The sequence below is a fragment of the Ictalurus furcatus genome, chromosome 15 (genome assembly GCF_023375685.1).
Source record: "Ictalurus furcatus strain D&B chromosome 15, Billie_1.0, whole genome shotgun sequence".
NCBI classification, from domain to species: Eukaryota; Metazoa; Chordata; class Actinopteri; order Siluriformes; family Ictaluridae; genus Ictalurus; species Ictalurus furcatus.
Window position 1 is genome coordinate 21403270 of NC_071269.1, and position 20199 is coordinate 21423468.

A 20199-nucleotide genomic window follows, 5' to 3' on the forward strand; every position below is an offset into this window, starting at 1 on the left:
TCGCATTTAGTTCTTATTACAGTTGAGTGCAAAAGTTTATGTACCGAGTTGAAATGAAATGGTGAAACCAACATGGTGGCCTAGGAAAAAAATGTTCTACTATATAAACTTCTATAAACTACAGACTTTCCTGAACTGAAATATGCATCTCAACCACAAGTAACATGAAAGAGCTGTAATATCTGGTTCGCTTCACTGGAACTATAGGGACGAAACCAGTTAGAGCATGACAGTGCCCCTGTGCTCACTGGTTTATAAAGGCATGGTTTGAGAAGGTTGGTGTGGAAGATCTCGAGTGGCCTGCACAGAACCTTGACCTCAACCCCACTGAACACCTTTGGGATGAACGGGAATGCCGACTACATGCCTGACCTCACTAATGCTTTTGTGGCTGAATGGGAAAATCCCCACAGCCATGTTTCAAAATCTAGTGGCAAGCCTAGATTATTATAGCGGCAAGGGGGGACTAAATCTGGAATGAGATGTTTAAAAAGCACATATTGGTCTGATTGTCACATGTCCACATAATTTTGGCCATATACTGTACAATTTAAGTGACAAAATCATAGCCAAAGCAAGTGAAATTTGGTCTGCTTATAAAGAAAGTGAGATTAAAAGGGTTTAAACTGTATAGTGTATGCTCAGCATGTTGCCTAATGTTGTATTCGGTTCCTATGTCTATATCTTACTAACTACTTGTGGTGTATATGTGTAGAGTATGTGGTGGAGGCTGAAGAGACTAGCACCGACACAGAGGAGTGGGAGGAGCTTATGCGGGCAGCTGGAGACACTCGGCGCATCAGGCTCCCACTGAAACCTTTCCTCTCGTACCGCTTCCGGGTCATTGCCATCAACAAGATTGGCAAGAGTGACCCCAGCCAGCCTTCAGCAGCTTTCTCCACTCCTGCAGATCGTAAGAACGCATTCCTTTAGCTTAGACCAAAACATTGTGATAATTTGAGAGTGTAAGAAACGAATTTGTGTATTAAAAAAAACTCACTTGCTAGCGCACTTTAGAGGAGGCCATTAGTCACCCTAAGTGACTGCTTTATGGTATTGTGAGAATGTTTTAATATCATTTTGTCCACAGGACCAAGCAGTAACCCAGAAGGAGTGCGCAGCGAGTCCCTCGACCCAGATACGCTTGTCATCACATGGAAGGTAGGAACTAGGAAAATGTACTGAGTTGATCAGACAGGTGTGCAACTTGTTTTGGTACTGTAATACAGCTTGATCTTTGTATGGAACTCATAGCGATGTGTTCTTACAGGAGATGGATAGAAGGAGCTTTAATGGCCCGGATTTCCGCTACAAAGTGATGTGGAGGAAGGTTGTAGGCAGTGGGCCATCTTGGCACTCTAACTTTACCACCTCACCACCCTTTGTTGTCATGGATGTGGGAGATTTCAGCGCATTTGACATTAAGGTGCAGGCTGTTAATGTTCTGGGAGAGGGCCCAGAACCTAAATCTACCATCGGCTACTCTGGAGAGGATTGTGAGTTTCCTGTTAATAAGTTGGCTAAAGCTTTATCCCATTAGTCTAATCATGACATGATTTTTGCCAAATTCCAGATTTGGATAAATGCCCCTGTCTGGGCCTGCCATGTAGTATTACACACAGTCATTTCTAACATCTTTTTTTGTACCAAAAGCTTAAAGGAGCAGTTTTGTAATATGTTAAGCACTCTGCTGACAGTGAGGTGAATTGAAATTGGGTTGAAAATAATGACCAGCTTTCCTCTACACCCTAACTGGCCCCACCTACACTCAGTGTAAAATGTGTATGCCTTGTGGGATGTCTTGAGAGGAAGAGGGGCTGAGCTGAGCAACACTGTTTCATCTGGTGGAGCTAATTTCCCAGCCAGAAATGAAGAAACTGGCCAAATCCACTGATGATAGTAATGTGATTCATATTGTTTTTTCCTTGTAGAAGTGTAAAAAATGCACAAACTGCACCTTTTAACCAATACAGAATACAGCAAAAATCATAACATGATGCAAAAGTGGTGTACGTGAACTGTTCTGGTTATCCCAGCTGTCTCTGACTGTGTGTACTTCAAATTCTCCAGAGGCTCAAATGAGCAAATGTGTGTCAACACGTGTGTGTGTGTGTGTGTGTGTGTTCTTCAGATCCCGTGGACGCTCCTCTGAATGTAGGAGTGGATCTGCTCAACAGCACTGCCATCAGGGTAACGTGGGCCCCGGTAGACAGCGAGACCGTGAAGGGACATCTGATGGGCTACAAGGTACTGCAACACTCTGCCATAAAAATATCTTTACATGCTTTAAAGAGCTGACTTGACTCAGATCCCTGAAGGCTCTCACTGAAGTACAGAGATAAAAGTTTAGCACAGGCACTGTGATCTCTCAGGGCCTTGAATCTCCAGATTCACATCTAAGGATCTGGATTCTGTCCTGTGGGAAATGTGCAAGCCACCAGCAGATTTTGTGAATCAAGTCTGTTTTGAATGTTGAAGTTCTAAGCAGATTTGAACCATTTAATCGCACTGATAAAAGAGAGTAGCGGGACCTGAATTTGTCGCTGTTCTCCTTTAAGATCCACCTGGCGTACTACGGCTCCTGCGGCAAACACCATCACCAAAAGTGCATCAGTGGAGAAGGCGAGCCACTGAATGTGGTTGTAGTGACAACCAGAGCTAACGAGGAGAAAAAGGTTCTGGGAGGCCTGCGGCCGTATTCCTCCTATTCTCTCACCGTTAGTGTCTTCAACAGCAAGGGAGATGGACCCGAGTCAGAAGCCCGGCCCTTCCACACGCCTGAGGGAGGTGAGAGAAGCAGAGGTTTTAAAAAAAAAAAGAGTAGAAGGTTTAGGAACCCTGTGTACTTATGCTTTTCTGGCCATAAACGCACAGAGAGGAAAGCACAGATTTATTTACTACGGTGTCACCCTTTTCCTACAGTTCCTGGTCCTCCCACTTCTTTGATATTGTCCAGTCCCTCTGAGACGGAGATGACTCTCCACTGGACTCCACCTTCTCAAGAAAATGGAATTCTGGTCGGATACCTACTACAGTACAAAGAGTGTATGTCCGCACACTTACACTGCACACTTACACCTATTACTGTAATGCTCTCTAGTGTGGTTCTGTCCTGTGGATCGTTCACATTTGACTCCTGAATTTGTGTTTTTGACTGAGAAAAGATTAGCCCCTTAATCTTCGAGGACATGGTGGTCCAGACTCGCATTCCTTAATCTTTACAATACACATCTTTCCTATTAGTTTCACTGCATGATTTAACATGAATAAACACATGTCGAAAAGGTTTAAAGTTGTTATAATGCTGTTTCTAGGCAACAGGGAAATATGGATCCAGGGCATAAGCAACGCCTGAGGATAATGACAGAGGGGCCAACACTGCTAACAAGAAAAAAACCAGCCCTGCTGGATAAAACAACAACAATAGAAACCATCACAGAAATTCGAACGGTTTCTACTACAAATACCATTACAAACTATCATCAGTTAACCATTAAAACCCTTACTAAATGGTTTCATTATGCAGTAGGATGTATTAAGGAAGTGGGTCCTTAATGGTATCCATTAGACATAACATGCCACCAATAGAAGGAAACAGATGACTAGTAGAGACCCACAGGGACCATTACAATTACCATTAAAACCAACAGAATTACCATTATAACTTTTACATTATTCCCATTCCCATTATAACCATTACATATTCTATGAGGGTTTCAATTGTTTTTTTTTTGTTTTTTTTTTTAGCAAATGTCTGGTGTGTTAATAAGTGGTTCAGCCAATCAGATCAGATCACCTAGATAAAACTGGTGTGGTTATGAAAGTAACCTCTAACAGAAGAAAATGTGTCCTTTCATGTCCTGTCCCCTTCAGTGAACTGACGCTACTTTAACTGAAGCCAAAAATAGTAGTTGTCGATTTCTATTGTCTGTTTCTAGTGTCGCCGTAGCAAGGGGTCAAAATTGGGTCGACAATTCTGCATCTAAACCGTATATTGCACCTTTGTAATGATTCACTCTCTATCACACAGCTGTTAAGTTCAGTATAAAGACAGCGTGTCGGTGGAAACAAGTTCTGGTCTGTAGTAGCTCACCAAGTCAGCACGCAGCATTCTCTCTTCACAGAGCAATCCAAAGTCTCTCACTAAGTCCTTCTGTTTCGTCTTCCTGTCTTTCTGTCTCTTTCTCTGCAGTAGACAATGCGGACAGCCCCATGCAGGTGGAGAAGATTGGTGACCCCACAGTGCATCAGATAAACATTAAAGATCTGGACCGTCATAGCCGTTATCGTTTCTACCTGCGGGGGTACACTGCAGCTGGAGAAGGCCTGCCCATCACCAAAGTGGGAGCGACTACACTTGATGGAGGTGCAGTGTTCTGTCTCTCTCTCTCTCTCTCTCTCTCTCTCTCTCTCTGTGTTTCTTTGTGCACAATAATGAAGGTGTGTTCTCTCTTACTGTCGCTCCCAGAAAGGGGGCGTGGCCTACCACTTCTCAATTACACTTCTTAATTCTCTAGTAACCGCATCAAACATCGAATCGAATCAGACTGAATTGCTGGCTACATGAGATCTCTCTCTCTCTCTCTCTCTCTCTCTCTCTCTCTCTATATATATATATATATATATATGTGTGTGTGTATGTATGTATATATATGTATGTATATGTGTATATATTATATATCGATATATCTTGTATACCTTTCATTCATTCGAATCATTAAATACATATCAGCTCTTTTTTTTTTACATTGTATTATTTCAGTAGGACAGACCAACACGTCTGCTGTTTCCTCTGTATTTTTATAGATTAAAGGATGTAATATGGACCATTTTTATCTGGGTCACATGGGTGATATTTCATGCATGCACAGCGCAAGCAGAGTGCAGAACCCAACTCGATTAGAGACACTTAAAGCGGCAGCTAGTGATACTAAGAAGCTCTTTTTCTTTGAAGCATGAAAGTGAAATAGTAATGAAGCAGCATACATGAGGAGTAATGAGGACTGTGGAGATCAAGTGATTGAGAGTAAGGCATGATTGTGAACATGTTTTTCCTAAACACACAGAATATCAGAGCTGGGTGGTCGCTGTGCATCTCGGAGCCTGGAATGATAACAGATCACTTTTGCTATATAAATAACTGACGATGTGTTTTATTTTTGTGTACAAACAGGTCCACCTCGCAACTTTAGTTTGTCTGTCGGAGAGTCGGTAGTTAATCTAAGCTGGGTTTTTCCTGAGAGACAAAGGAATGTCGGTTTCCATATCAAGTACATGAGGACGAATGGTAAGAGCTTTGCCCTGAGCTTAAAAAAAAAAAACCTGTTAATGGAGCTATTATCTTTTGCTCATTTATATTAAATGACTTACTGGAATAGGAACAGTAGGCTTGTAGGATGATTTATGTATGTCACATAATGTATTGTTTGGTGATTACATTAGACTTGCATATGCTGAGGGTCTCATATACAATAGTTCATATAGTACACTTTACTGTTGGTGCCATGGTGTATCACAGTGGTCTCTTTGAACTTAGCATGAAGGGCTCGGTGCTCATTTGTATTTGTGCTGTTTGTGTTTTGGTGTTTTTCTCAGGCCGCGGAAGATGGATGAAGTCAGAGAAAGTGAACACGTCTCAGTCCTTTTACTCCATGCAGGGCCTCCAGCCTGGATCTCAATACTGCTTGCGCTTCATCTTCAGCAATGGTACCTTCTGGGAAACTAACATAGAAACAAAAGGAGCAGGTAACACACACACACACACACACACACACACACACACACACACACACACACAGAGACATCATCCTTCTGGGTTTTGTAGTAAGCTACATCCCACAGAACTGACAAGGCTTGTTTTTGGTACTGCAACAGCAAAGTCAGTGATGCTCGACAGCAGTCAGAGATACAGACTCTTTACACTGTCAGGATTCTCACACATCCTGAGAAATCTTGACATTTATAGTCTGAGTCACATGCCACCTGCCAAAAAAAAAAAAAAAGGAGACAAAAATACCCTGGAAATATGTGAGCTTTACATAAAAGCATGAAATTGTGTGCTCAAGACACCGATATAACAGTATCCATGTCTATATAGAAAAAAATTCCTAAAGCTATAACAGCGTTAATAGAAATCTTCTACCAATAACATACTCATTTATGTACAGAAATACGAGTGTACATTATGACAGAATTATGCATATTTAATAAGTTGGTATGTGGAAGTAGAATTCACGCTTAACAAATAAGTGTGTATAATACGCATGCATACTTTAAAAATCCGTGTGCAAAGTGAGTATGCGTGCTAAATAAATTAGTATGCAAAAATAAATGTGCTTAAGAAATAGTTGTGGAAAATAAGTATGCTTAATTAGGAAACAAATAAGTATGCATGCTAAATAAATTGGTATGCAGAACTAAATATTCACTCTTAACAAATAAGTGTGCAAAGTATGGATGCATTCTTTAAAAAACAGCATGCAATATACGTGTGCGTACCAAACAAATTAGTATGCAAAAGTAAAAATATGCTTAACAAACAGCTGTGGAAAATAAGTGTGCTTAATTAAAAAGAAAAAAAAAAGAACATTATATAAACTCAGCAAAAAAAAGAAGCGTCCCTTTTTCAGGAGACTGTATTTTAAAGATAATTTTGTAAAATCCAAATAAGATTTACAGATCTTTATTGGAAAGGGTTTAAGCGATGTTTTTCATGCTTGTTCAATGAACCATAAACTATTATTGCACATGCACCTGTGGAACAATCCTTAAGACACTAACAGTTTACAGGCGGTGGGTGATTAAGGTCACAGTTACAATAACTTAGGACACTAAAGAGACCTTTCTACTGACTCTGAAAAACACCAGAAGAAAGATGTCTAGGGTTCCTGCTCACCTGCGTGAACATGCCACAGGCCTGCTGCAGGGAGGCATGAGGACTGCAGATGTGTCCAGAGCAATAAACTGCAATGTCTGTAATGTAAGACGCCTAAGACAGTGCTACAGGGAGACAGGAAGGACAGCTGATCGTCCTCACAGTAGAAAATTACATGTAACCATGTGTCCCCCCAGACGTGATCTAGAACTTGCAAATGCCTCGGTGGAAGAGTGGAGTAATATCTCATAGCAAGAACTGACCAATCTGGTGCAGTCCATGAGGATGAGATGCGCTGTAGTGCTTAAAGCAGCTGGAGGCCACCAGATACTGACTGTTCCTTTTAATATTGACGACCCCCCCCCCCCCATTACTCATTATTCCATTTCTGTTCATCAGATGCCTGTGAAACTTGTTCAGTTTATGTCTCAGTTGAATCTTTTTTATGTTAATACAAATATATTACATATAATACATGCTTGTAAGTATGCAAAAATATATTTTACATTCCCATCACAACAGTTATGATAAAATGAACGTGTGTGTGTGTGTGTGTGTGTGTGTAGGAGTGCCAGAGAAGCAGAGTAGCTTTGCTACTGAAGGCTGGTTTATTGGGCTCATCAGCGCCCTCGTGCTGTTGTTGCTGCTTCTGCTCATTCTCTGCTTTGTCAAGCGGAATAAAGGTGGAAAGTATTCAGGTAGGACAGCTACCTCAGTGATCAGACACTAAACTTGGACACGAGTCTGTTAGGGAAGCATTTATTTGGCATGACTGGTGTGGACTGTGTAAATGTTTTTGCTCTGTGTCTCAGTGAAAGACAAGGAGGAGGGCCAGGTGGACTCGGAGTCTCGGCCTATGAAGGATGAGACGTTCGGGGAGTACAGGTGCGCTGCTGTGACCTATTCGTCTTTGCTTTTCTGAAGCGCACAGCTTGACTGTAAATGGCAGCCCTGTTTCTTTACTTTGCTCACACTCTCCCTTTTTTCCCCCCCAATGCTTTCCCTCAATGCTTTCCAGATCACTAGAGAGGTATGATTTGCAGTGTTGTTTTTTTTTAATGCATGCGCCTGAATATTGCTGTTGAGCTAAACACTATCCCAAGCTGTCCCATTCCTACATAGAACACATTGAGCAGTATTAATTAAAAATAACTCTGTGATAACACCTAATCAGTTGTGGTTTCAGTGGAAACAGAAACGGACTGACTATATACATGATTAAAATGTTTAAAAATGTATTTGTATTCAATTACATTGTGTAATATGTTGTTAATAATAATAACAATACTTTTTTTTAAAAAAAATAGATATTACTTTATAAATTACTATACTTATTTTCATAATAATTAAAATGTCCTTAATTTCTTCTGTTATTTTAATGCCAGAACCTTAAAACATTTCCCTTTCTGAATGTGATATAATTTCTTATGAATACCAATACTTTTAAGTGGCTTTTGGATTGTCTCAGTTGTAGTACTTCGTCCATTCTCTCTCTCTCCTTCTCACTGTGAAGTGACAATGAAGAGAAGCGCACAGCCAGCCAGCCGTCTCTGTGCGATGACAGCAAGCTGTGTAGCGACGATGGCCTGGATGATTACGGCAACAGCCACAGCGTTCACACCAAGGTGACCATGGACGAGTCTCTGGCCAGTCAGTGCAGCGGAGTCAGAGACGGGCTGGAGATCGAGAGGCATGACAGCTCGCCCCTTAAATCTGCCGCTACCAACCACGGCCTGCCCAACTCTGCTGTTGTCCTCGACTAGCGGGGCAGCGTGAATCAGAAGAAGACTCCACCCTGGACTCACAACTCGTATCTGAACGACTGACCAAACAATAAATATTACACACAGTGCAATGTCAACGTGTACGCTAAAGCAAATGCCAAGTAAAAAAAAAACAACAGATACAGTGCTGGGACTGACTTTAGACATAATCTGACCAACTCTTTCACCTCTGGTAGAGCCAGAAGGGAGGAATAATTTACAATAGACTAGACTAACCTTATGTGTAGGGACTGCCATGTTTGCGAATTGTTTACAGATAAAAATCTCTCTTCTCTTGTAATATGTCTTTTCAGAGTAGCCTGCAACAAGCATCCCAGTTTCCTGCCTGATAAAATTATACAGAATAGACTTTCATTAAAGGACAAATCCACCGTGAACAACTTACATATTACTCTTTATAATTCACTGGCATCCGAGATTCAGTTTGTAATGAGACGTTTTTAATTTCATCGACATGTCGGTCTATTTTCACTTAACAATGCCTTTGATCGTGGCACCTGTAGGATTTCGCCCTTGCTTCCTCTCTAAATAAAGAGAGCGATGCAGCAGTGCTTTAGTCCTTTAGTCTGTCCGGCTCTCCCACCTCACCATCTGTACGCTCTACTCAAACAGATCAGCTTCCAAAAGGTTAACTTTCATGCTAGTACCACCAACACTGCCGCGCTCGTCATCACATTCTCCAGCTCTGAATCCACTGTTTGCGCCAATCTTTCCGCTGTTTCTCGTTAACACGATACTGAACATCACTAGAAAACGGAAGAGAAAAAGGAGCTCTTTTGTTTTTTTATGCGCTAACACAAAACCTGGCAATTATCTCTTATGTTTGAGATTGCGAACATATTTTTTCTCTCTCTCTTATTAAACGCCATTGTAACTGTGCTAGCAATGTCACCATGTGACGTAATGGCAACAAACGACCTCTAACTTCTCAAAAGACAGCACCGACCAACAAATTATCGCCGGAAACATGAAAAAAACACATCACAAATGTTTCAATTTAACACACTGAAGGTGTTTCAGAGTAGAGTTTTCCTTTAACGATGACGATTTTTAAAGTGACGCTTTAGATTTAACGTGACAAGGACACTTATAGACACCGCATGGTTAATGCCAAATACAGGACAGTGTGCACAGCAGAGAAAGAGATTGAGGGCCTTAAAATCCTGGTAAGTGCATCATGTAAGCATATGTACGACACATTGCATATGAGTTGCATTGATGTAGTTCATTATTATATCTATATATATACATATATAAATAGTTATGTGGTTTGCCATTTCATTGTCTTGCCTCATTGTTTGAGATCTATGCATTTTTTTAATTTGATTTTTTAAAAACTTTTTTGGACAATTTTGTGATCATCTTTTCTCGAGTGAGGTTTTTTGTTGTTTTTTTTTTTTTCTCCTTGAATTTTGTGTCCTTCTACAAAATACGCATCCAGGACTCCATAGCCAAGCTGCCGGCACTTAGAAATATATCCGATGCAATGATCCGCTGATATGAGGTGCTTTATATCAGGCTGTATGTAGTCACTCTAGCAGTTAGCCATGCCCAGTATTAGAGAGCTGCCATCTCAGAACCCTGACCATTTTCAGCTCTAACGTTTCTCATTTGTGCGTAGCTCCCTATATGTGTGTGTCGCTTTGTATTGTAGTCTGCATAGTGTATTAAACGATGTATACTGACAAATCCTCTCTTGCAGTCCTGCTGGTATAAAGCCATATGTATACACTTCCGAGGTGTATTCGGGTATGAGGTAGTATTGAAGTTGATGGGGTTGTGAGAGAGCACATCACACATACACACATACACTAATTTCAGCTTGGTTAAAACAATCATGTGTAATTAACCCAGTTTGTGTCTTACACAGAGAATGTATGCTTTGTTGGGGTCGGAATTTTGATTCCTTACCTGTATACCAAATAGCATTTGTTCCTGGTTCGATCGATGTGCGATGTGCGTGCTGTCTTTAAGTTTCGATAAGCAGTGTTATGTGAATAAAACTGAACAAGAACATCACGAGACGCCTGCTTAAAAGAAAAAAAAAAAAAACAGTTTCGATTTTGTTGTTCTGAAGAAACTGAGAAAAAAAAAGCTCTCGAAATTTATTTGAATGTAAATAAATTCCAAACGATTGTTTTGCTATGGCCTCTATTTGTAACCGTGTCTTGTTGATTGATTACCATGGGTTTTGGGGTTGTTAATGTTTTAATTCTTAACCTTTGACCTTTTGTCTAGTTAGTTGTAAGATAACTGTTCTAGATAAGTAGAGAATAGGATTTTTTTTTTTTTTTTTTCGGAAAACTTAAAAAAGGAAGTCCAAACAAGCTGTCCTTTCATATTGTGATGAAAATCCGATCACGTCGTTTTTAGAAAAAGCAAAATACAACTTCATGGCCATTCAATAAAACACAATCGGTTTCTTCTGAGAATTCCTTTCCTGCTCTGTTTGCTTACGAGTTGCAGTATTGTGTGTATCTGTTGTGAAGCAATTCCTGCGCAAGCACTATGAGGAAGCAGAGGTACTCGAGTCTTGTTTGTATCCAGCACACACACACACACATATACACGTGCAGGGAGAAATTACAATGTGCTGACTTAAGCTCATTGAAAGCACTAAGTCCCCTGCAGTGAAGTGTACTCGTTGGGGAAGTGTGTGATGCAGTAAGTCTGGACTGTTGGTTTTAATTTGTCGGCCTCTATGTTGTTGCTATACAGACACACTCAGGACAAAGTTCTCCTAGACGTTTATTTTCATACAGGACGAATAAGTGATGTGAATTGTGTCAACGTTCAACCGAACTGCTGCTAGACGTCCGTGCTCTGTTAATGTCCCAGAACTTGCAGAAATACGCTACACAGCTGTTTTGCTTTTCGGAAGGCTGTAGCTGCAACATTGCCTGTTGTCATATAATACGTCATATTACTGTGGCATTTTACCTATAAATATAACGTAGTTTCTGATCATTTAAAAATCTCTCTAGGCTCAGTTCTAGCTCCAAGACTAGACATCGCTTGATTCAAAGTATCTCTCATATCATGTATATCCTATGTTTGTTTGTTTGATCTAATAAACCGTTAAATAAATCGGATCTGAATGAGAGGATTGCACTTGTAGCTGAGTGATGAATAGCCATGTCCATGTCGCTTTTCCTTTGCGTTTGTCTATGCCGTGGTGCTGAGTGGAGGACTGGGCCAGTGACTGTGGTGGGCTTGTAATAGAAAATGATACTGTATGTAAATCATGAATCAGCCACTGTATGTAAATGCTTCAAGAATAAAAATCCATGGAACAAGCTACATCTTCTGTCCTCATTTATAATTTTATTGAGTCTCTGGTGAAGACTGTTCTGGTTCTTAAATGACGAATATATGTGTGGTGGTTAGTGAAAACCATTCAAATATCACTGTGGCTGAATTCTGGCCAATTTGGGCCAATAATGGGTTTTTCCTGCCTATAATATACTTTGACAATGAAATATTTCACCTTTTTTTTTAAATCTTGCTTTTTAATCTTCCTGCAAAGATCATATTGTGTAAGGAGCCGGTTAAAAAAAACAAAACAAAAAAACAACAACAACAAAAAAAACAGGGTGGTAAAATTTATTATTATTTAAAAAGGTGATACAAGCTCTATAGTTCTGTGGAACTCAAACAGCCAGTGTTCAGCTGATGATGGTGAGACCCTTAGCGAGAGCTTGCGCTGAACTGGTTGAAGTAGCGCACAGTGGGCCGGTTGGTGTAAAGGTCATTATTGAGGTACTTTTGGCTGCAAAAGATAGAATAAACGTATTAATTATGTTACAAGGCTTATAGAATAATCACAAAATAATCACTAGTTTTAATAGTGTAATATATATATATATATATATATATATATGGTTTTAATATAATTCTGAAGATTTTAAATATTTCAAGTCGAATTCTACAAGAAAATATCATTCCTTAATATTTAACAAAATGTATTGATTTCCTGATCCACTGTTAAATCATTAAATTCTGAGGAATATTCTTCTTAAAGGAATACTCTAGAGATTTTGAGCTTAATCCATATCCTTAGTGCAGCTGTTGAATTGTGTCAAATAAACGTTCGACTCAAATTCAAAACTGCAACCCCTACAATCTGACAATAAAAGTTTTAGGATGAGATGGACATGAGATAATGAATGTCCAAAATAACCATTAATTTGTCCCTCTGGAAGAAAAAATAGTCCCATCTCTGAAAGAACAGGTTCACATTATACAGGTCTAGAGCTTATTTCACAAACATCTTAATGGTTTTAAACTTAAAACTCAAATGGTTTAAGTAACTAATCGAGACAAACATGCGGACAGGAAACTTCAGTCTTACTGTTCCTGCTGCTCTCTAGCCAGCTGCTGGTTGTATTGGTCCAGTCGTGCTCTCCTTTCTCTCTCTAGTTCCCTCACTCTTCTCTCCTCCTCCTCTTGCTGCCTGGCCTGCTCCAGCTGCTGCAAATCCCACGCCAGGTTGCTCTGCTTCTCCCGCTGTCTCTGCCTCTGCAGAATGCAAAACAAGGATTACACAACCATGGAAAAGACAATGATCCACTAAAATGCTTTAACATGCATAGAGAGAGCTTCACATACTGTACTGTACCTCTCTATCAGCACGCTGTTCTGCTCTCTGCCTGTAGATGGCGTTGAGATCCTCAGAGCTCATCCCCTTCCAGCGATCAGGTAGCACTCGAGGAGCCTCAGCTGAACCCATGCCCTCCTTCATTGCAACTTCCGGGCACTCGGTCAAGAGGTCAGAGGTCACCATCTGCAGAATCTCTGCCAGGTCCAAGCCCTGATGCTTCTGCTTGTCTTGCCTTTCTCGCTCCTGCCTCTCTTCTGCCTATAAATTTATTCCGCCTAGATTTATATTGACTCTGGACAGGTTCTATCGAGTGTAACTGATGCTGAGAACACGAGCAATTGACATACAGTACTGCTTTAACATAAATCACGTTAAAGCAATTAAACTCAAAACACATTGTTTGTTGCAGTCTCAATCCTTATTGGTCAGAAGGTATAGACTCATTTTCAATGTAATTCAAATCACAGGTTTATATTAATGTACTCATTTTAATACAGATACGGACCACTAATAATAAATGAACTTGAAAGGTGAAAAGGTGCTGTTATTATAGTCAAGATAATTGATGCACAGGAAGGATTCTCTAATGTCGGCTCTTTGTAAGAGGCGGGAGGTTTTCTGCTGCAGTCTTCAGGACAGAGGACTAACATAGCGTTTTTACTTTACGATAGCAAATATTTACTTCATTATTAAATGTGAAACAACTGTTATTCATTACCTATGCTCAACTCTTCTAGCCACATATTTGTCTTGGAAGCTGAAGAGAGCGTGTTCTTCCAGAAGTCACTGTGTAACCCTGAGACAAGGACATATTTCTCATGCCTCATAGTTCTTAAATTGTCTCATGCCTAATGCCCCGTTTTACTGAGATTGGCTCCAGGTCCACCGTGACACTGACTAGGATAGAGTGCTTGCTGTACAATTATGTCAAAAAGCTAAGTGAAAATCTCTTGGAGAAACATACCACAAACCATGTAGCATCCCATTGAGACACTTTCTCTCTCTCTCTCTCTCTCTCTCTCTCTCTCTCTCTCTCTCTCCCTCCCCTTACCTGAACCTGGTTGTAGCCTTTGAGCGCAATCAGGGCAGCTTTTTTACACTCTTCCTCCAGAGCATCCAGATGTATTGCTCTCAGGTCCTGCTGGATCAGCTCCAGACCTCCCACCAACTCTGCAAACATACACACAAGGTTAGATTATCTTACTAACCTAGTGCAGACCTTCAATTGATATAATATATTTTTTAAATTACTGTAATGTAACGTCTAAAATTTCTTTCTTTCTTTTTTTTTTTTTAAACAGTGAACATTAAAAAGGAGGGGAAATGAAAGAAAAAACAATCTGTGTAAATGTTCACATATTTAAAGATTTAAAACTAAACAATTTTAACAACAAACCAAGTACTTCTGGACCCCCCCCCCCCCCCCCCAAAAAAAAAAACACACACCCACACACACAGCTTACGTAACATCTACAAAGTCAGCATGACTAAAACAACATTATGATGTAGATATATTCCTTTCTTTGTATTGTTACTGAGGAAGGAGTGCAGTTGAACCACAGCACAGCCATCAGTGAAAGCGTTTAGCTCGTAATAATTGAGATGCCAAGTATCTGGATTTTGTGTGTGTGTGTGTGTGTGTGTGTGTGTACCTTTGTGTTTCTGCACTTTCTGGCGTTTCTCTCGCTCTTCCCTTTGAGCTCTGAGAATTCTCTCATTCTGCTCCATCTGAAACTTCCTCCTTTCATTTTCCCCAACACCTTCTCCCTGAATACAAACATGTAGAAACATGCAGGTCAGCCTCTACTGCAGCACGGCAAATCAAACGCACGCTGCTTTAGTCTAATCATTAATAACTCTTTAATTAACTTAATCACATATAGCGAGGAATACCTGCTGGTATAACATATCCTTTCTTGGATCCCCTTATGATCACATCACAGATTTATTTTACGAGTTCTAATTCAACTATTCAACATATTAGGCAAATCAGGCGAAGACGAATGTGTACCATCATATTTATTTATTGGAGTTTTTTTTTTTTTTTTTTAATTCCTGAACTTTCCACCCACACATATGCAAAGAAGCATGAACATATGAATACCTCAAAAACCTGCATACTGGCAGGTCCCAATGACTCTTGATTGACTAAGCTGACATTGGGTCCCCCTTGGTGATTATAATTAATATCCGCATCACGAGAGTCCTCAGAGCGCTGGTATATTGCCCAGTCCTGCACAAGCTCCTGTGCCAACTCTCTCTTTCGTTCTGCCTCCTCTCTTTGTTGCGCCATCAGCTTTTGGTCCATGGAAATACACAATGCACCTAAAGGAGGCACAGAAATCAGAACGACGCAGCTCTACTTGTTAATGTTTCTATATATTTTAGTAGTAATGACCTACGTGAAGGGGGAAATACTGTATCTTTAAGGAAAAGTCCACCTTGAATCAAAAATAAATATGTTTATATTGAAATATTTGTGATGTGCTTAGAGATTCTGGTGTTAATTTGTTGGTTACTGCCGTATTTTCATTATTCAGGTGAAATTCTAACCATTGTCTGTTGCGTATTGCTAGAGCAGTGGCATTTAATAGGAGGAAACTAAATCAATCATCTCAGACATAGCGGATAATAGTCAGTTTTCAGTGTTCGATACTGCAGCAGAGACTCGGCTCATCTAGTTAGCGAGTTATAAGGTGAGAAGCATGATGCTGTCGATGGCAGCACTAGCTTGAAATTTGAAGATTTAGAAGCTGAGCAGAGTGTATGCAGACGAGGAAGTGAAAGAGCTAGATACTGCGTCCCAATTCGCCTACTATCCGTCCTAAATAGCATCTGAGGTTAGAATTAGTCTGTCCCAAATCGTAGTACGTTGAAATGAATATCCCAAAGGTACCCGGATGGTCTACTGTTTCCGGTAGAATTTTTGAAGTGTGGCTCCGTGGACACTTTTAGAGCTAATATTGCCCACAAGTCATCGCGTGAGGGCGGAGTCAAACATTGTGGATGCGTGTAATGTTAGTGATGCGTATTTTAGAGAGGTGTAAATGAAATGTGTAAAAATAAATCAAGGGAATGGTAAATTAAATGATATAGTATAAATTGTATAAGGGATAATGAATGAAGAAAAGCTGAAATGCGACGAGGAGTTTGTTTAGGGTGACGGCGTGCGTAACTAGGCAACAACGTTCTCTTCCGTTACATCACGTGATGGTAAATTCCAGTACTCGCATACTCTTTTGCTACACACTCAAAAGTATGTACTTTTTCTTAACAATACTTTTACTGCACAGTATGAGTAGGCGAGTTGGGACACAGCGAGACAGACTAAAGTACTAAAGTGCTGGTGCATCGCTCTCTTTAGGTAGAGTTAAAACAAAGTCTAATTCTCACTGTCTCCATTACATTATGGGTAATGCAGAAAACCATTAACCACAGTACTGGACTTTATCTTTAAGGTTGTGTCAAATACCCAGGAAACGAACTTAAAAGTAAATAGTAAATATCTACGTATTATCTTGAGTACATTTTCCTCTTACTGTTTTTAATTTTTTTTTTTTTAATGTCCAATGATTATTGCAAGTATAAGTAAAACAGCACTTCATTTCTTCATTATTCTCAAATGAAAAGATGCAAAGTTTATAAAGTCAATAAGTTTAGAAAGTAAGACTGCATAGGTTAAACTGATTCATTGTAACTGTGGTGAGGTAAAAATGAATCGTTTCAAACACTGGAACCAAATAAATAAATAAATAAATAAATACATGTAGAAAAGGTCTAGAGCTGTTGTTAAGTATAATAACCGTCTGTTCAGTTCAGTTCAGTTCTTACCGTACGCCATTTCCCGCTGCCTCTCCGCCTTCTCACGCTCACGCTTCTCAGCCACCTGCTGCTCGAGCGCGTGCACGTCCAGTCCAATCACCCGGTTCCTTGTATTGAAGATGCGTTTCCGGCGCGCGACCTCTGCAGCCTGCCGCCGCTCCACCGCCCTCACGGAGCTCTCATCCGCGGGCAGGTCCAACTTGAACATTCTCCAGCTGTCTCCTAATGCCGTTAGGAAAGAAATACCTATAATCACAATGAATCATTGTCATACTGTATAAAATAACACATAATCCAGTACATTTACTAATTTGGCTGATGCTTTGAAAAAAAAGAAGCAATTTACACTTGCTGCAGGATGCAGCTGAGCTGAAGTTTTGATCAAGGACCCATCCATAGCAGTTTGGTGGTGCTGGGATTTGAACACACAACCTTCTGACTTGTAATTCAAGTGAGGCCAGCAGGGGGCACTCACCCTGTGGTTCTGCGTGGGGCCTTATGCCGCTGTATAGTGACGTACACTATACTGTAATAACAGCACTGTCTTTCGGATGAGACACTTATCGAAAAGAGTAGGGGTATAACCCCGGTGTCCTGGTGAAATTCCCCCATTGGCCTTTCTCTATCATGGCCCCCTAATAATCCCCATCTCTGAGTTGTCTACATCCCTCTCTCCTCTCCACTAATAGCTGGTGTGTGGTGGGAGTTCTGGCTCACTATGGCTGCTGTCGCATCACCCAGGTGGATACTACACACTAGTGGTGGTTGAGGAGATCACCCCCATACTATGTAAAGCGCTTTGAGTGTCTAAGCACTGTATAAATCTAACTGTAAACCTTAATAACCAAGCCACCACAAATAGCACAACTAGTTCGCACTGATTCAGTGCAATATTTTAGTGAGAGTTAATTCCGTGGTGGTTTATCAGTGCATGTGTAACGGGTATGGAAAGTATACCCGTTACACATGCTACGTGTGCTAGTTGTGGTGCCTCACTGGTTAAAGTTTTGAGTTACAGATCAGAAGGTCATTTGTTCGGTTTCCAGAACTGCCAATCTGCCATGATTGGGTCCTTGAGTAAGATCCGTAACCTTGAGAAGACAATTTAAAACTCAGCTTTTTAAAACGCATCAGTCAAATGAGTAAATGTACTGTATTATGTGTTATTTTATACTTTGTAAGGTATTACAGTACATTGCTGTAAATATGTTTTAGAGTTGTTTATTGGAAATATTTACAGTACTTTACGAGCAAGCCTGTTCTCAGCAAATTACTGCAAAAACTACAGTAGGTCTAGATTTCTAAATTTTAACTGTTTAATAAACACCGATTTAGGGCTGCAACTAATCGATAATGACATTTGCTGACAACAATTTTTCATAATCGATTATTATCGATGAGTTGCTGCAGCTCTACACTGTTTTAGTGATCTGATATTGATTTGTCATTAAGTAGTCCATTTATAAGCTGCAGCCTAGACTACTTTATCACTTACAATGCAAATAAACTTGATACGCCTTGTGAACAGAAGCAAACCGAAATATTAGTGAATTATATATAAAGACTTACCTGTGATACTGAGTGTTAGCTATGTATTTAGTGAACCACTACAACACTGGCTTGTTTTGAGGGATGCGTAGCTATGGCAACTAGACAACCGGCGCATGCGCAGTTACACGCGCAGTGATCATGAATCTGGCCTGCTCCCACATAAGGCTCCACCTTTCACAATGAGAGCTCTGAATGCTCCGTCTGTCAGGGTGGAAAGTAGGGGGGAGAAGCACGATTACTGACAAGGTCGCCAGTTAATCATTATCATAACGCGGTTGAAATTCTAGTGCACGTATATACGGGGTTTTATGGTATGCACCAGGCGGAAAAGGATGTCCATAAGTATGTTCAACGAAAACCGGGTGTTTTTACTTAACTGTAAAATAGAAAGCAATGATCAGGGATCACAGGACAGCTGTTTTATTCAGAAGCTGGAAATAATGCAATCTACACTGAAAAAAAAAACAAACAAAAAACAAACAAACAAACAAACAAACTAAAATATTATAATGTTTTTCTTTCTTTCTATTCTTTTCTTTTCTTTCTTTCTTTATTTTTTTTATAAAGATTTGCTTAGCTGAAAAATACATAGGCTTATAGACATATATAAAACATGCTTTAGTTTAAAAGAAACCCCTGGAAATTATGTAGTTTGGGAGGACACATCACACCACCCCATCGTTGATAATTTTCCAATAGCAGCACGCCCTGAGTATTTTAATCTTTACTTGTTTTAATGAATGAATGAATGAATGAATGTGGACCTTTTGTTAAGTGAATGAGAGTACTACCTTTCTATTTTTTTAGTAGCAGATCAATAAGTACAAATATTAGGATATTAGGCCAGACTATTAGGTTACTTGCATGGTCAAGTAGACAAAAAGGGTAAAATAACAACAACAACAACAAAACAAAACAAACAAACGCTAAGTCTTGTGAAAAATTACCAACTGTGAAACAATACTGATATATTTGTAGACGTGATTGCATCCTAAATATCTTGAATATTAAAACCACCAGCTCTCAGAGTTTCTTCATGGAGGAACTCTCTAAAACCTAAATACTGCTTTACTGTTGAGTGACTAGTATTTTTGCACATGTACATTTGGGAATAGGAATTGTTTTGTTTTATTGCATAGGCCATTAAAGGTTTATAGCTACGAAATCTAGTCATTGTCATTTTGTATTGTCTTGAGCAAGTTGACACAAAAATATACTTTCTGGTTTAATAAAGTCTTCTTCTCTTCTCTTCTCTTCTCTCTGTTTCAGATTTCAGCACCACAGACAGCGCCTTCATTCATCGCTAATATTAGATGAATTTCACATAAAATACCAAAATGTTTGATTTTTTTTGTTCGGTGGTCAGATAGTTGTGGAAAAGCTGAGGTTTGGTAAATACCCATAGAGGACTTTTATTTTGCCCTGTTACTGCGATGTGCGTCAATGAAACTGGTTGCGCCAGACACAGGTGTCAGATTACACAGCTCTGAAACGCAAATAGTCATCCCCCGCATCCAAACACAGCATCCCCGCATCCAAACACATCATCCCCGCATCCAAACACAGCA

General features: G+C 39.9%; 2 protein-coding genes across 3 annotated transcripts in view; one reads left to right on the plus strand and one right to left on the minus strand.

The window, feature by feature from the left end:
* The window catches only part of l1cama (L1 cell adhesion molecule, paralog a), a 57233-nt gene extending 45279 nt beyond the window's left edge, over positions 1-11954 (plus strand). The window contains exons 17-29 of the mRNA XM_053642715.1: positions 716-913; positions 1091-1161; positions 1271-1496; positions 2132-2247; positions 2559-2787; positions 2923-3045; positions 4193-4366; positions 5174-5287; positions 5596-5745; positions 7441-7572; positions 7687-7759; positions 7893-7904; positions 8388-11954. Of these exons, the coding sequence (XP_053498690.1) occupies positions 716-913; positions 1091-1161; positions 1271-1496; positions 2132-2247; positions 2559-2787; positions 2923-3045; positions 4193-4366; positions 5174-5287; positions 5596-5745; positions 7441-7572; positions 7687-7759; positions 7893-7904; positions 8388-8637 (1868 nt within the window). The 3' untranslated portion in view covers positions 8638-11954. The remainder of the gene's footprint in view (positions 1-715; positions 914-1090; positions 1162-1270; positions 1497-2131; positions 2248-2558; positions 2788-2922; positions 3046-4192; positions 4367-5173; positions 5288-5595; positions 5746-7440; positions 7573-7686; positions 7760-7892; positions 7905-8387) is intronic.
* A 291-nt stretch (positions 11955-12245) lies between these two features.
* Positions 12246-18797, minus strand: ribc1 (RIB43A domain with coiled-coils 1). Of its 2 annotated transcripts, none has more exons than XM_053642716.1 (8): positions 18650-18797; positions 17090-17302; positions 15363-15583; positions 14911-15025; positions 14310-14428; positions 13277-13516; positions 13010-13176; positions 12246-12427 (listed from the first exon to the last, which is right to left on the minus strand). In XM_053642716.1, the coding sequence occupies exons 2-8, from the start codon at positions 17286-17288 to the stop codon at positions 12346-12348; spliced, it is 1143 nt and encodes a 380-aa protein (XP_053498691.1). In that variant the 5' UTR covers positions 17289-17302; positions 18650-18797; the 3' UTR covers positions 12246-12345. The 2 variants fall into 2 exon arrangements, with proteins under 2 accessions (XP_053498691.1, XP_053498692.1); XM_053642717.1 differs by having other exon boundaries at positions 17090-17326; positions 18650-18745.
* Positions 18798-20199: the final 1402 nt, after the last annotated feature.